At 37.4% G+C, this 16,511-nt stretch overlaps 1 protein-coding gene and 1 long non-coding RNA gene across 2 annotated transcripts in view; one reads left to right on the top strand and one right to left on the bottom strand.

Moving 5' to 3' along the window:
- The window catches only part of LOC137240609 (uncharacterized), a 518,840-nt gene that overhangs the window by 324,503 nt on the left and 177,826 nt on the right, over positions 1 to 16,511 (top strand). The gene's annotated exons all lie outside the window — the stretch shown is intronic.
- LOC137242609 (ankyrin-3-like) lies at positions 9,918 to 13,062 on the bottom strand. The gene has a single exon (XM_067769879.1). The coding sequence runs from the start codon at positions 13,033 to 13,035 to the stop codon at positions 10,201 to 10,203; it is 2,835 nt and encodes a 944-aa protein (XP_067625980.1). The 5' UTR covers positions 13,036 to 13,062; the 3' UTR covers positions 9,918 to 10,200.

Genomic DNA, 16,511 nt, shown 5'->3' with positions numbered 1-16,511 from the left:
TATAAATAGTTTTGAATAATATGATACAGCTCACCATTTCTTTGTTATTTTGATTTGTTGTTGCCTGTTATATCTATCTTTGTTTCTATTGTTGCGACTTACGTTTCTTCTTGTTTTTGTTTATTTGTTCCACTTTCCTCACGCTGCGTTTCTACACACCAACAGACTTCAAAATAATACGTCTTAGAGTTGCAGCACAAATAGCACCGATAATAGGCAGTGTTGGGTAGCACACCTCGTATTTAATGTGATGTTTGATTGTCTATTATTGTCTAGTCTATTGACTATTTAGTCTATATATGAACCGATATTGTGGTGAGATCTCTATTTGTTTTACCAGTTTTTTATGTATATGCTTGTAATATATTAAATTTTTGTAGATGGTTATTTTTTTTTTTTTTTTTGAGTGGTTTATTAGTAACCATTTAATCACAATTCCTTTGGTCAGCTGATGAAAATGTCAACCAAGTACTTCTCTCACTACTTGTATATATAATATGTAGCTTCACACAATAAATCTGATTGATTTGATTATGTCAGATTTTATTTATCGTTGTTGTTATTGGATTCACTTGCATATTTATTTACCTCTTCACTTTCTACTTCTGTTAAATTGCAAGTAGGTTAGAATTTATCACAAATCGTCAAATCGTTCAATATTTCATTTTTTTTTTAAATTAACCAAATTTTCGACGTTTGATTTGGGTTTCATCAAGTTGCTTCTGTGTTGTAAGTTTTTATGTGGCCTTTGGTTGGTTTTACATTAAAAACACTTTTCTTTTTATTGAGTTCTTCCAAACGCACACTGCACTGATTCAAGTTTTTCTTTTGTGAATTTTCTACTTTCACTTTTCTATTTTTCTATTTTTCACTTGTCTCCGTCTAACTTCCAAAGTCGCGTTGGTTTTTGCTTTATGTCTGCTTTTGGTTTACGGCTGGTACTGCTTTATTGTTGCTGTCACCTTTTGTCTGCTGTCTGTTGGCTGTTTTGTTAATTTTCCTCAGATCAGATTTTGCTATTTTATAAACAACTTTGGTTTATTTCGTTTAATATTGCGAAAACTGAATTGTTGCGAACTTTTGAACTTTTTTTTTTAATTTGCACACAACACAATTTTTAAAATAGGCAGAGATCGCCAATGTAGAAATTGAAACCACGTTTTAAACTTTAAACTATATTTTATTAATACGCCTAAATGTATGCGTCTATTTTTTTATTTTTATTTTTCACAATCATCAAAATTTTTAAAAATTGAAAAATCAATATTGAAACTTAAAATATTGATAATACATTTTAAAAATTACAAAGTTCAAAGTAACTAAAATACAAAGTTAAATAATAATAAGAACCCTACAGTATCTCATGCAATTTTTTTAATTTCGAATAGGTGGCAACCCTACTCAAAAATGTCCCTATTGTAATGCGGAGTGAAATACCTTTCGTTTGATACCCATATCGGCATATTTCATGCAATTTTTTTTAATTTCGAATATGTGGCAACCTTACTCAAAAATGTCCCTATTGTAATGCCGAGTGAAATACCTTTCGTTTGATACCCATATCGGCATATCTCATGCAATTTTGTTTTAATTTCGAATAGGTGGCAACCATAAATGGCAACCCTACTCAAAAATGTCCCTATTGTAATGCGGAGTGAAATACCTTTCGTTTGATACCCACATCGCCATATCTCATGCAATTTTTTATACTCAGTTGAGCAGAGCTCACAGAGTATATTAAGTTTGATTGGATAACGGTTGGTTGTACATATATAAAGGAATCGAGATAGATATAGACTTCCATATATCAAAATAATCAGGATCGAAAAAAAATTTGATTGTGCCATGTCCGTCCGTCCGTCCGTTAACACGATAACTTGAGTAAATTTTGAGGTATCTTGATGAAATTTGGTATGTAGGTTCCTGAGCACTCATCTCAGATCGCTATTTAAAATGAACGATATCGGACTATAACCACGCCCACTTTTTCGATATCGAAAATTTCGAGAAAACCGAAAAAGTGCGATAATTCATTACAAAAGAAAGATAAATAAAAAAAATAAATGTAAGGCGCGATAACCTCCGAAGAGATCTAAGGCCGAGCTTCTCTTCCAATTTGCGTCGTGCTCCTCTTGATTTTCCCTACAAATTGGCCGGACGGGACCTACATGTTTTATGCCGACTCCGAACGGCATCTGCAAGGCAGATGAGTTTTCACTGAGAGCTTTTCATTGCAGAAATACACCCGGAGCGCTTGCCAAACACTGCCGAGGGGCGACCCCGCTTAGAAAAATTTTCTTCTAATTGAAAAACCTTATTTCTAAAATTTTGATGTTGCTTTGCCTGGGAGTTGAACCCAGGGCATACGGTGTGATAGGCGGAGCACGCTACCATCACACCACGGTGGCCGCAGAGACAGATAAAGCGACGAAACTTGGTAGGTGGGTTAACCTCATGACGCAAACTAGAAAGTTATTAAAATTTTGGACAATGGGCGTGGCACCGCCCACTTTTAAAAGAAGGTAATTTAAAACTTTTGCAAGCTGTAATTTGGCAGTCGTTGAAGATATCATGATGAAATTTGGCAGGAACGCTACTCCTATTACTATATGTACGCTTAATAAAAAATAGCAAAATCGGAGAAGGACCACGCCCACTTTTAAAAAAAAAAATTTTTTAAGTAAAATTTTAACAAAAAATTTAATTTCTTTACAGTATATGAGTAAATTATGTCAAAATTCAACTCCAGTAATGATATGGTGCAACAAAATACAAAATAAAAGAAAATTTCAAAATGGGCGTGGCTCCGCCCTTTTTCATTTAACTGGTCTAGGATACTTTTACCGCCATAAGTCGAACAAAAATTAACCAATCCTTTTGAAATTTGGTAGGGGCATAGATTTTATGACGTTAACTGTTTTCTGTGAAAATGGGCGAAATCGGTTGATGCCACGCCCAGTTTTTATACACAGTCGTCCGTCTGTCCTTCCGTATGGCCGCTAACACGATAACTTGAGCAAAAATCGACATATCTTTAATGAACTTAGTTCACGTGCTTACTTGAACTCACTTTATCTTGGTATGAAAAATGAACGAAATCCGACTATGACCACGCCCACTTTTTCGATATCGAAAATTACGAAAAATGAAAAAAATGCTATAATTCTATACCAAATACCAAAAAAGGGATGAAACATGGTAAGGTAATTGGATTTTTTTATTGACGCGAAATATAACTATAGAAAAAACTTTATAAAATGGTTGTGACACCTACCATATTAAGTAGAAGAAAATGAAAAAGTTCTGCAGGGCGAAATAAAACACCCTTAAAATCTTGGCAGGTATTACATATATAAATAAATTAGCGGTATCCAACAGATGATGTTCTGGGTCACCCTGGTCCACATTTTGGTCGATATCTGGAAAACGCCTTCACATATACAACTACCACCACTCCCTTTTAAAACTCTCATTAATACCTTTAATTTGATACCCATGTCGTACAAACTCATTCTAGAGTCACCCCTGGTCCACCTTTATGGCGATATCTCGAAAAGGCGTCCGCCTATAGAACTAAGACCCACGCCCTTTTAAAATACTCATTAACTCCTTTCGTTTGATACCCATATTGCACAAACGAATTCTAGAGTCACCCCTGCTCCACCTTTATGGCGATATCTCGAAACGGCGTCCACCTATGGAACTAAGGATTACTCCCTTTTAAAATACTCATTAACACCTTTCTTTTGATACCCATATTGTACAAACAAATTCTAGGGTCACCCCTGATCCACCTTTATGGCGATATCTCGAAAATGCGACCACCTATTCAACAACCACCACTCCCTTTTAAAACCCTCATTAATACCTTTAATTTGATACTCATATCGTACAAACACATTCTAGAGTCACCCCTGGTCCACCTTTATGGCGATATTTCGAAACGGCGTCCACCTATAGAACTAAGGCCCACTCCCTTTTAAAATACTCATTACCACCTTTCGTTTGATGCCCATATTGTACAAACAAATTCTAGGGTCACCCCTGGTCCACCTTTGTGGCGATATCTCGAAACGGCGTCCACCTATGGAACTAAGGATTACTCCCTTTTAAAATACTCATTAACACCTTTCATTTGATACCCATATCGTACAAACGCATTCTAGAGTCACCCCTGTTCCACCTTTATGGCTATATCCCTAAATGGCGTCCACCTATGAACTATGGCCCACTCCCTCATAAGATACTCTTTAATACCTTTCATTTGATACACATGTCATACAAACACATTCCAGGGTTTCCCTCGGTTCATTTTCCTACATGGTTATTTTCCCTTATGTTGTCACCATAGCTCTCAACTGAGTATGTAATGTTCGGTTACACCCGAACTTAACCTTCCTTACTTGTTTTAATTTCGAATAGGTGGCAACCTTGTGAAACATTTTGAGTGGCAACACCTAGTTAGAAAGTCTCTGTGCCAAATTTCATTTAAATCGCTAGAGCCGTTCCCAGATCGTTCGGCTATACAAATATACAAGAATTGCTCGTTTAAAGTTATAAGATTCAATCTTTTAAAAATATTATTTTATCGATTCGAAGTTTTTAATATTATAAATCAAAAATTTTCTTTTTGAAGTAATTCAAAAATTTTCAAGAAGAAAACTCAATTAAAAATTATTTAAATATTAAAGTACAAAATACTAAGTATATAACATCCGGTATTCAACATCATTATTTAATTATTCTTAAACCATATAGTTCTTTAGCTGATGTCCAACTTCATTCTCCAATCACTATCCAACCTTTGAGAAATTTTGTAAAATTAAAGTTTTCGAGTTGATTTCCAACGTCATTAATATTTTCCAATTAATATCCTAATTTCGAGAAATCTTGAGAAATTTACAGTTCTCAAATTAATATTCAACAAGTTTCTCCAGTTGATGGGGTGTAGGACACATTGGATATCGAGTTGAGGTGAAGTTGAACAAAAATCTCCAAAGCAAATAGCTATATATTGTGAGAAATAAACACCTAATTGATAGCAGTAACATGCCAACCTAATTAAACAGTACTGCGTTTTTTTAGCGCACGCAAACAACCGGCCTTTTTTGCCCAAACCCAAATAAGCATGCGTTGCGACAATTTAAAGCATGTGTGCAAACGTCAAATCTAAATGTCACGCAGAACAAAAATTGGTAATCGAGTTAAGTTTTCACGCAGCAAATTCTATTTGGGTTGCTCTCATACGAGTTGTATGTGCATTAGACATTTTTGACAGAAAATGACTTGCGTGCGTTTTCATTAGGTATTTCTATTATAGAATTTAGTAATATGGGGCAGGGATGGGCGTTATCAACAAATTTGAATAACGATTGACGAAAAAATAAAAAATATATTTTTTTCATTGTTCAAGAACATTTCTTTGATGAATAAAAAGTTATATTTTATTCAAGCATTTTTTAATATCGTTATTCAAAATATCCTGAGTGATGATAACCGCTCATTCTTATTTTTGTACATTTTGAGTAAAGAGTTGAGTTCTTATTCCTTATTTAAAAAATACGGAATAACAATAAAATTTCAATTTTTATTCAGTTATTTAACAATAAAAAATAAACCCTCGAGATGCCCTGAAAATATACCCATATGCTTAACCAGTGCGCGTGTAGTTCTAAAGTTTCTGAGTGTAATATTGAGAAGGTTTTTGGGAGTATTCGCGGGGAGCACCCTGAGGATCCTTCTCGGTTCTCTTGGGGTAAATTTTTGGGTAATTTCAGGGTCTCCCTCGGGGTCCTCCCGGGTCTTTTGGGGGTCGTTCCGGGATGTTTTTTGGGACTGCCTCGGGGTAATTTGGGGGTCGTTCCGGGACGGTTTTGGGGACTACCTCGAGGTCCTCCCGGGGTCATTTGGGGCTGTTCCGGGATCTTTTTGGGGACTCCATCTCCCGTGGTCGTTCCGGGATGGGTTGTGGACTCCTTCTGGGTCATTTGGGAGTCGTTCCAGGATCTTTTTGGGGACTCCATCGGGGTCATTTGGGGGTTGTTCCGGGATATTTTTCAGGACGCTCTCAGGGTCATTTGGGGGTTGTTCCGGGATGGTTTTAAGGACTCCCTCGGGGTCGTTCCGAGATGTTTTTGGGGACTCCCTTGGGGTAATTTGAGGGTTATTACGGGATGGTTTTGGGGACGCCCTCGGGGTCATTTGGGGGTTGTGCCGAGATCTTTTGGGGACTCCCTCGAAGTCCTCATGGGGTCGTTCCGGGACTCATTCGGGGTCATTCCGGGATGGTTTTGGGACTCCCTCGGGGTCATTTGGGTTTCATTCAGGGATGGTTTTGGGGATCCCTTCGGGTCTTTTGGGGTGGTTCCGCATCTTTTTGGATACTCTCTTAGGGTCATTTGGGGTTGTTCCGAGATCTTTTTGGGGATCACTTCTGGATGGTTTTGGGGACTACTTCTGGGTCATTCCGGGGTGGTTATGGGGACTCCCTCTAGGTCATTTGGAGGTCATTGCGGGATGGTTTTCGGAATTCCTTTGGGGTCATTTGGGGGTGCTCCCGCATCTTTTTGGGGACTATCTCAGGGTCATTTGTGGGTCATGCCGGGATGTTATTGGGGAACCCCGAGGTAAGTTGGGGTTGTTTCGGGATGGTTTTGGGGAGTCCGTCGGGGTCATTTGGGGGTAATTCAGGAATTATTTTGGGGACTCCCTCGGGCTGATTTGGGGGTCATTCCGCGATGGTGTGGGGGACTCCATCGGGGCCATTTGAGGGTCGTTGCAGGATCTTTTTGGGAACTCTCTCAGGGTCATTTGGGGGTGGTTCCGGGATATTTTTGGGGACTCCATCGGGGTCATTTGGAGGTTGATCCGGGATCTTTTTGAGGACGCTCTCAGAGTAATTTGGGGGTCGTTCCGGGATATTTTTGGGAACTCCGTCGGGGTGGTTTAGGATGTGTGGGGGACTCCATCGGGGCCATTTGAGGGTCGTTGCAGGATCTTTTTGGGAACTTTCTCAGGGTCATTTGGGGGTGGTTCCGGGATATTTTTGGGGACTCCATCGGGGTCATTTTGAGGTTGATCCGGGATATTTTTGAGGACGCTCTCAGGGTAATTTGGGGGTCGTTCCGGGATATTTTTGGGAACTCCGTCGAGATGGTTTTGGGGACTCCCTCGGGGTCCTCCCGGGGTTTTTTGGGGGTCGTTCCAGGATCTTTTTGGCTAATTAGTTCGCGGTTTTTTTATTTACATATATTATTTGGAGTAAAATATACATATGTATATACTAAAGATATACGCCGCCGATAAGCGCTGCTTCCGCCGATTTGCGACGTTTTTCGCACGCCGCCGCCGAATGTCAAAAATATCGGCGCCGCGGCGGCGTCCTCAAGTTGTTAAAAAAGCAAGTTACCCGAAAAAGGTGCCGAATTGTATATCCCCATTGGCTGAAAGAATAAGCGAAATTAGTGATTCAAAATCCTGTAGTAGCCTCCAGTGGTTTAAATTCTCCTTGGAAATTATTCTCAGCTCATACTTACGATGCATATACATACTAGAGGGTTACGCAGAGCACTTTATCGGCGGCGGCGGCGGCGGCGTAGGGTCTATTATATACCGGCGGTGGCGGCGTCTAACTAGTTTTCGATATTTCCTGCACAGTACCGTCGACTTTGCGGGACCATATTTTATAAAGTTCACTCAAGGCAGAGGTGCTAAATCATGTAAGGCTTACATCTGCAGTTTCATTTGTATGAGTACTGGTGCGATGCATCTTGAGCTCGTTGTTGTTGCTGCTTTTACAAGATTTGTAAATAAAAGAGGTTATTGTCAGCACATATATGCGGACAGCGGTACTAATTTTGTTGGTGCCGAAAATGAGTTATACGCCGCTTACCAATGCTGTATAAGAGATTAAAGATTTAAATCATATTTTGCAAACATGCAAGTAACATAGCATTTTAATCCGCCAAGCGCACCACACATGGGTGGTTATTGGGAAGTAGGGCTGAAGAAAGTAAAATACCATATAAAACGTACTCTCGGTAGCCAACTACTAACTTACCAAGAGTTTTGCTACGCTATTGACGTAAGTTGAAGCATGTGTCAACTCTCGACCACTATATTGTCATTCTGCTAATGCTAATGATTTGGAAATTCTCACGCCTGGTCATTTTTTGATTGGCGAACCCATTAAGGCGCTGCCTGAACCCAGGGATGCACCTTAACGTTAAGCTAATCGTTAATCAAAAAATTTCCACCGTTTGTGTTGAAACACTTCGAAATATTATCGATAAAGAAATTATCAAAATAATTTGTATTTCGTTTTTAACCGAAACGAAAAGCTTTCGTTAACGTTAAAAACATTAACAAAAACGTGATACTTTATGTTTGAATTGTGCTGGCAATGCTATAGCCATGGTGAAGCCGTAAGGTGGTAACAGCGAGCGGACATACGCACACAAACTCCCTGTAATTTGCTTGTGTAATTCGTTGGTGCTAATGTCAATAATACTCTGAGAAGTTCGTACTGTCAAAATTCATGAGAAAAGTTGCAATCAGCTTGGCTAATGCTTTCACCTTTAATGACTCCGCCATCAATCAGCTTTGCCAGCATAGTTTGAAATTAATAATCAACATAAACGATTTGATTTCGTTTTGATATGGCAGAAAACGAAACAAAATCATTTCGTTAATTTGACGTTCTTAACGTTAATAAACGAAACGAAATGACTTTGTTTCGTTTATTAACGTTAATTATCGTAACGAAATGATATCGTTTCGTTGGTTAAGCATGCCTGCCTGAACCTGACACTGAAAATTTCTCAGGGACGTTACATTGACGGTGGCAAGCTATGAGCGAAATTCGACAACATTTTTGGTCTCGATGGCGAAATGAATACCTCGTTAACTTGCAGCGATGAGTTAAATGGTTTCGTCCATCTTCAAATCTAAAGGAAGACGACGTGGTTGTTATACATGATCAAAATACCCCACCCACTAAACAGCGACTTCGGCGAGTGATTCAGTGTCAGTGTTAGATGGTTTAGTACGCGTAATCAGACTGAAGACAGTGGACGGTGAATTAGTACGGCCCGCTGCAAAGCTGATGCTCTTGCCAACGAGAAATGATGTGCATATAATTTATAATTATTCTAAACTTTTGAAACGTAATTTATTGATATTTGAATTTAATTTTGAACTTGTAATGGTCGTTCAAAGCGGCCGTTATGTTCGCGCCCATATGGCAACTCACTTATATTTTGTAATTCCAACGAATGATGGAATGAAGTAAAAGAAGAAAATGAATTCTCAGTTCATTGTAAACATCCGCATATATATGGGGTATTCCATCCCATTTCGACCAATTTTGAACCCGACCCCTTTAGAATTGGCTCAAAGTTTTTCTTCTTTTTCTAGCTTACAAAAGACGTTTTTCAGAATTTTTTCATCCAACTCAAAAAAAGTTATGAATTTAAAAAAAAAAACACCGTTTTCGTTTTCAAAATGCTTGAAAAAGTTATAGCATTTTGAAAACAAAAACGGTGTTTTTTTAAAAAATTCATAACTTTTTTTGAGTTGGATGAAAAAATTTGAAAAAATTCTGAAAAACGTCTTTCGTAAGCTAGAAAAAGAAGAAAAACTTTCAGCCAATTCTAAAGGGGTCGGGTTCAAAATTGGATGGAATACCCCATATATTCTTGTACCATGATGAAATGAATATTCAGGTGTTCTCATCACGTTGACGATTTCCCTCATTCTGACAAGTTTGGCATGCATGATTTAGAGGGTTTTCTATCATACAGAACTGCCTTTGGGTTCTACTACGATCGTAGTAGATTTTACTATACGTTTAGAAATATTATAACTATATAAGCCGTTACTACAATAATTTAGCCAAAAAGATTAACGTAACTTTGTATTCCCTAACAGAAAATAGACAAAATTTTGCAGAAAACTAATTTATTTAAAGAATTTGTACGAAAAATTAAGCAATCCAAATTTGTTACTTTTGAAATACACGTAAATACTGGCAAATAGAGCTGCCAAAAAAGTGAAGTTATGTTGTTGACATCACCTTTATTATTACATCATGTTTAAAAATAAATTTACATTAAATTAAATCTTGTTCAATCCGCTAATTTATCATTCGCTTTTTTAAAACCCGCTTTAAGTTGCGTACCGTTCATCTATAGTAAACTCTCGCTATTTCGCTTTTTCGTTTTGTGCGCAGCCATTAATATTAGTATTAGGATTACTAATGCTACAAGGTTTACAAGCATCTATCAAAATTCTTAAGTGTTCGTTCCTCAGGTAACTAAATATTTTTTCAGTACAATCATATGGTAACTCAGGAAAATTGTTAAAGAGAAAATGGAAAATTTTATTGCCTTGTTCAAGTAACTCTTTTCTTTCCATACCCATTCTGAAATGACTCTCGATCATACTAGCATATATTGGAAATTTTGTTTTATAGTCGTCGGATTTTAAAACCTGCACTATATTTTCATTCCTCATATATATTGCTAATGAGCTTGTACCCTTCGCCAAGATATCATAAAATGAAATGTTAAGATTATTAATCTTCTCACTCTTCATGCTTGCTATTTCTTCCTCACATTCATCCTGAAAACCACTTATTTCACCACTGCTACTCATTGATAGTAAATTCTTTTCACTTACATATAATTTTGCGATTTTCATTTTAACTATGTGGCGTTCAAGAGCATCAACAGTTAGTTCACACGAAGAGACACCACGATCAGGATCGTAATCACTATAATCATCAGAGCTATAGTTGAGTTGTCTATAGAACGACCTAACTCCAGCTTCAGCATGATCAAGAGGTGTATGATTATTTTTACTTGTAATATTAATATCAGAGCCATTCTCCAGAAGAGTGACAACAACTTCTACGTGTCCTTCTTCAGAAGCAATGTGAAGTGCTGTTCTGCCATACTCATCTCTAGAGTCAATATTAGCACCAAATTTCAAGATAGTCTCAATAATTTCCTGATAACCTTTTGCAGCACCTAAGTGCAGTGGTGTAATGTCACTTTTAATTTTAGAATCAACTTTGGCACCCCATTCTAGCAATACTTTTACAACCTCTTTATGACCTTCTTGAGTTGCAATGTGCAGTGCAGTGATTCCATCCTTTAGCTTAGCATTTACATTAGCTCCTTTATTCAAAAGCATCGTGCTAATTTCTTCATTTCCTCTTTTAGCAGAAAGATGGAGCGGTGTAATGTCACGTTTTACTCCACAGTTAACATTTGCATTGTATTTCAAAAGAGCTTCAACAACTTTTACGTATCCTTTTTGAGTAGCAGTATGAAGTGTTGTTACACCATTTTTAGTTTGAGCGTCTACATTAGCACCTTTACTTAGAAGCAGTTTAGCAATTTCTCCCTTAATATTAATATCAGGATCTTCATTAGTGAGACATCCAAAAAAACCGTCACTTTCACTTAAAGCAGTAAAATACAATGCTGTTCTTCCATATTCGTCACTAGCGTTGATATCAGCATTATGTTGCAAAAGAGCGTCAACGATTTCTATACATTCCTTCTTAACAGCAGTATTCAATAGATCAGGACTATCTTTTATATTAGCTCTATTAGTTAAAAGTAGCTTGGTAATTTTTAAATCGGCATTCTCAATAGCATAAAATATTGGAGTTTTTCCGGTTTTATCTTGAGCATTTATATCAGCTTCATAGCTTATCAACAATTTAGCTACTTCTTCCTGTTTGTATTTGGCTGCACTATGTAAAGGTGTAAAACCTTCTCTTGAATTGTATAACGCATTAACATCAGCACCATACTTCAATAGGTCTTCAATAATTTTCAAATATCCTTTTTCAACAGCAGCATGTAATAACTTAGGATTATTTGCATCTTCTGGGTTAACAATAAGGCCATATTCTAGAAGAGCCTCAAGAATCTTTTTATACTTTTCTCCATAGCCGTGCACTGCGATTTTAAGAGAGCTTCTGTTACTTTGATCATTAATATCAGGACGGTACCTTAAAATATCCTCAACAATTGTTAAATATCCTTTTTCAACAGCGAGATGTAGTGTGGTTTTGCCATCTTTATCCTGATTATCAACTTTAGCTCCATGTTGTAAGAGCAGTTTTACAACTATCTCACGTTTTGTTTTGGTAGCAATATGAAGCGGCGTTAAATTACCATTTGTGCTAGCATTAATATCAGCACCTTTATTCAAGAATAATTTCACAGCTTCTTCATTACCTAGTTCAGAAGCAAAATGCAGTGGCGTATATCCTTCCTTCAATGTGAAAGAATGAGTACAAGCACCATGTTTTAGAAGATCTTCGGCAATATGTATATATCCTTTCTTAGCAGCAATATGAAGAGGGGTTATACCATCTTCCCCTTTAACATCAACATTAGCACCTCTACTTAAAAGCAACGTGATAACTTCTCTACTACCGTTTTCAACAGCAAAGTGCAGTGGTGCATAACATTTTTTCCTTGTGGAAGTACACATACAATTAACATAAGCTCCATATTTTAAAAGATGCTCAACAATTTGTAAACATCCTATCTTAACTGCAACATGAAGTAGACTTGTACCATCTTTGTCAATGGCATTAACATCAGCTCTATGCTTTAAAAGTAATTCGGTAACTACCATTTTCTTATTTTCAATTGCATTGTGAAGGGGAGTTTCACCATATTGATTTTTAGCATTAATAATAGCACCTTTGTCTAGAAGCATCTTAACAATTTCTATGTCGCCATTTATAACAGCAAAATGAAGAGGAGTATCACAAGGATTTATATAACTATTTTTGCTGTTAACTTTAGAACCGCTTGTTAAAAGTAGCTTAGCAACTGCTGTATGATTATTCGCAACCGCATCACGAAGTAAAACATATCCGCCTGCCCATGCTTGTGAGTAAGACAGTCCAAAATAATTGATTAACTCCCTTGCTCTTTCTAGTCTTCCTTCACGAACCGCACGAATTAAACTTAAGTTTACATCCTGACATGTGGCAACCGGCTCAGACATAACTGCAAATGCAAGTGCACTTAACGGCTTACTAAAAAGAGAAAAAGAGATACAAGTCAGAGCGAATCAATCAACATACCGGTGAAGACGTGGAATCATAAACTTTTCATTAATACATATTTTTATTTTGTAATATTTAATATAAGTCCCGTAGTTTTTCTGTGTTACATAAAAGTTACATTTATTAAAGTTTTATTTAAAATAAACGGGTTTGACTACAGTAAAAACCACATTGGTGAACCCGCGGTAAAAACGGTGATACTGTAGCAAATCTCGTGACAAAACGTTCCCTTTACACCTCAATCGCAGTAAATCGTATTAAAATTTAATTTGATTAAAATTTTAAATCGGGTACTGTAGAAACATCACGCCACCAAAAATCAACGAATATCGTCCGGTGTAAAAACCACAAAATCACCAATAATAACGGCGCACAAAAATAACGGCATACGATGCCCGGTACCGACAACTTGAACGATAGCCATAAGAGCAGCGACGATCCCGCAAACAATGACAGCAATGCTGCTGGTAATGCAAACGCAAGCGTCGACAGCGGCATACCGCAAATCAATGCTGTTTTTGGAAAATTACCTTTCCCTAAACTAAACTCAAAATATAATATTGAGTCATGGTTTATAAAAGTAGACGCATGGTTTGAATTGCACGGCTTCGGTGTTCGTAAAGAAAGGGATAAATACAACGCAATCATCGCCCATGCCGTTGATTATATTCTCAACCAAGTTTTTGAGCTAGTTCGCAATCCTCCAAATACGACACCGCACTCTACGTTAAAAATGCCATCATTGACAAATTCAGCGACTCAGACATGGCACGTCTAGACAAGCTCGCATGCATACAGTTAGGCGACGGAAAGCTGAGCTATTTGCTAAGCCAGATTCCAGCGCACAAACGCTACCAAAGACGTATCCGTTATACCAGGGATGCACCTTAACGTTAAGATAATCGTTTATCAAAAAATTTCCACCGTTTCCATTGAGCACTTCGAAATATTATCGATAAAGAAATTATCAAGATAAATTGTATCTCGTTTTTAACCGAAACGAAAAGCTTTCGTTAACGTTAAAAACGTTAACAAAAACGTGATACTTTATGTTTGAATTGTGCTGGCAATTCTATAGCCATGGTGAAGCCGTAAGGTGGTAATAAGGTGGTAATAGCGAGCGGACATACACACAAACTCCATGTAATTTGTTTGTGTAATTCGTTGGTGGTAATGTCAAAAATACTCTGAGAAATGTTCGTACTGTCAAAATTCATGAGAAAAGTTGCAATCAGCTTGGCTAATGATTTCACCTTTAATGAATCCGTCATCAATCAGCTTTGCCAGCATAGTTTGAAATTAATAATCAACATAAACGATTTGATTTCGTTTTGATATGGCAGAAAACGAAACAAAATCATTTCGTTAATTTGAAGTTCTTAACGTTAATAAACGAAACGAAATGACTTTGTTTCGTTTATTAACGTTAATTATCGTAACGAAATGATATCGGTTCGTTGGTTAAGCATGCCTGCGTTATACAGCAGTACTGGCTGAAACAGTTACCCGAATCTGCTCGCGCTATTATTGCTGGTATGCTGCAGGCCCAACCGAGCACCCCTCTACATCAGCTAACCATTACGGCTGACGCAGTACTCGACGCGCTCAGCCGCGACTCAAACGCAACAGCATCATCACGAGGGCCAACAGTCAGCGGCATAGAAACATCTTCCAGCGGTGTCGCTCTACTGGAAAAAGAATGGACAAGCAAGATTCCGCTCTCGAAAAAATCAATGCCAAGTTAAGTGAGCTAATGTCTCAAAATCGTAGCCGTCAACGTTGAACGTGCAGGCACTCCGCACAGCAGCTCCAACGTAGACCAGCCGCCGACATGCTGGTACCACCGAGAATAGGCCACCCAGGCTCGCAAATTCAGAAGCTCATGTGATTTTCCAGTAAAGAAAACGAACAAGTCAAAAAACTGAAAGCCGCCGTAACAAGGATGCTCGATAGTTCCGGCAGTAAAACGTCATCGAGCAAACAATCACAATGCGAACTCGAGGTAAAATTTTTCGAATTCACTCAATCTAAATGTTTTTTCATCATAGATAAAATTTCGAGCCAACATTTTTTGATCGACACGGGGGCCGAAGTATCCGTTATTCCATCAACTCGCGGTTGTCGATTGTCAAACAAGAAAGGCAAACCACTTTTTGCTGCAAATGGTACGGTCTAATGCGACGTACACTAGACCTAGGCCTCCAACGCAATTTCACTTGAGGTTTAGTTATAGCCCATACAAAATACGCAATTATAAGGAACATAAGCCTTACACCAAAATATAATAAGGTATTCTATGTGGTTGGTCCTTAAATTGTATTTGACAGGCGCGTACAGGTGGCAACGCGCATGTCAAATACAACTGCGGCGCACATCACTGACATAAAAAATGTGATACACACAATGATAAATGTTGAACTAAACCGAACAAGTGTGTGCAGAACTCAAATATTAAATTAAATCAAACTAAGACTGCAAACTAAGGATATTGCTAAGTAAATTAATATATTAACTATAATACAGTAACTAAAGCTAACCTAAATAAAGAAACTAAAACTAAACTAAAAGTTCGTGTTTTTTTGGTATTGGTGTGGAGTGTGCAGCAGGGTGTACACATATGTACAACTTTTCCGGAGGTTCCGAAATGGAACCTTATATGGCGACCGTGAGGCTGGAGCCTCGTGGTGGTGGTACAGGTGAGTTGAGTGCGTGTGATCCGAACATAATAAAATTAACTTAAAAAAAAAATTTTATAAAATTTACAATATACAATTTTAAAATGCGAAATAACAAAAATCTACAAAATACTATTTCTAATACAACAAATTATCTAAACCTACGGAAATAACATAAAGAACTAAATTCTACGAACTACAAAATTTTCAAATAAAAAGATCGAAAGATAACATAAATCATTTTATTATAATTTATTAACCCACGCCACTCAAATAACGGCATCATAAACTGTACCACCTCCAGCGGCAGCGAACGTCAGCAGCAACGAACACCATCAACAGCAAAGCCCAGCAGCAGCAACCACCGTCGGCAGCGAAGGCCAGCATTAACATCAGCGGCAGCCATCATCATAGCAGGAGTGAAGCAGAAAAATAAGTATATGATATATGTATGTATGTATGTATTAATAAAATTTTTCCTAAGGGTTTTTTTACATATATGTATGTATACAAAAATTTACAATTTTTATTAAGTGCGGTGTGTTCACATTAAATATGATAAACCTTTTTTTTATTACAACGGTGCGTCCGTTTATGTAAAACATTTTGGATTTTTTACTAGAACGGTGCGTGCGTCTAAATTTAACTACCTCAGTTTTCAATAATTTTAAAATTTTTTCGAACCATTTTATAAATCTTAACATTTGCAAATCTACATTTAATTTTTTTCTCAAGTTTGA

This window comes from Eurosta solidaginis, chromosome 2 (assembly GCF_040869045.1).
Source record: "Eurosta solidaginis isolate ZX-2024a chromosome 2, ASM4086904v1, whole genome shotgun sequence".
Taxonomy (NCBI): Eukaryota; Metazoa; Arthropoda; class Insecta; order Diptera; family Tephritidae; genus Eurosta; species Eurosta solidaginis.
Note: the sequence above shows the minus strand (reverse complement) of the source record. Positions and strands in the feature narration are given on the sequence as shown.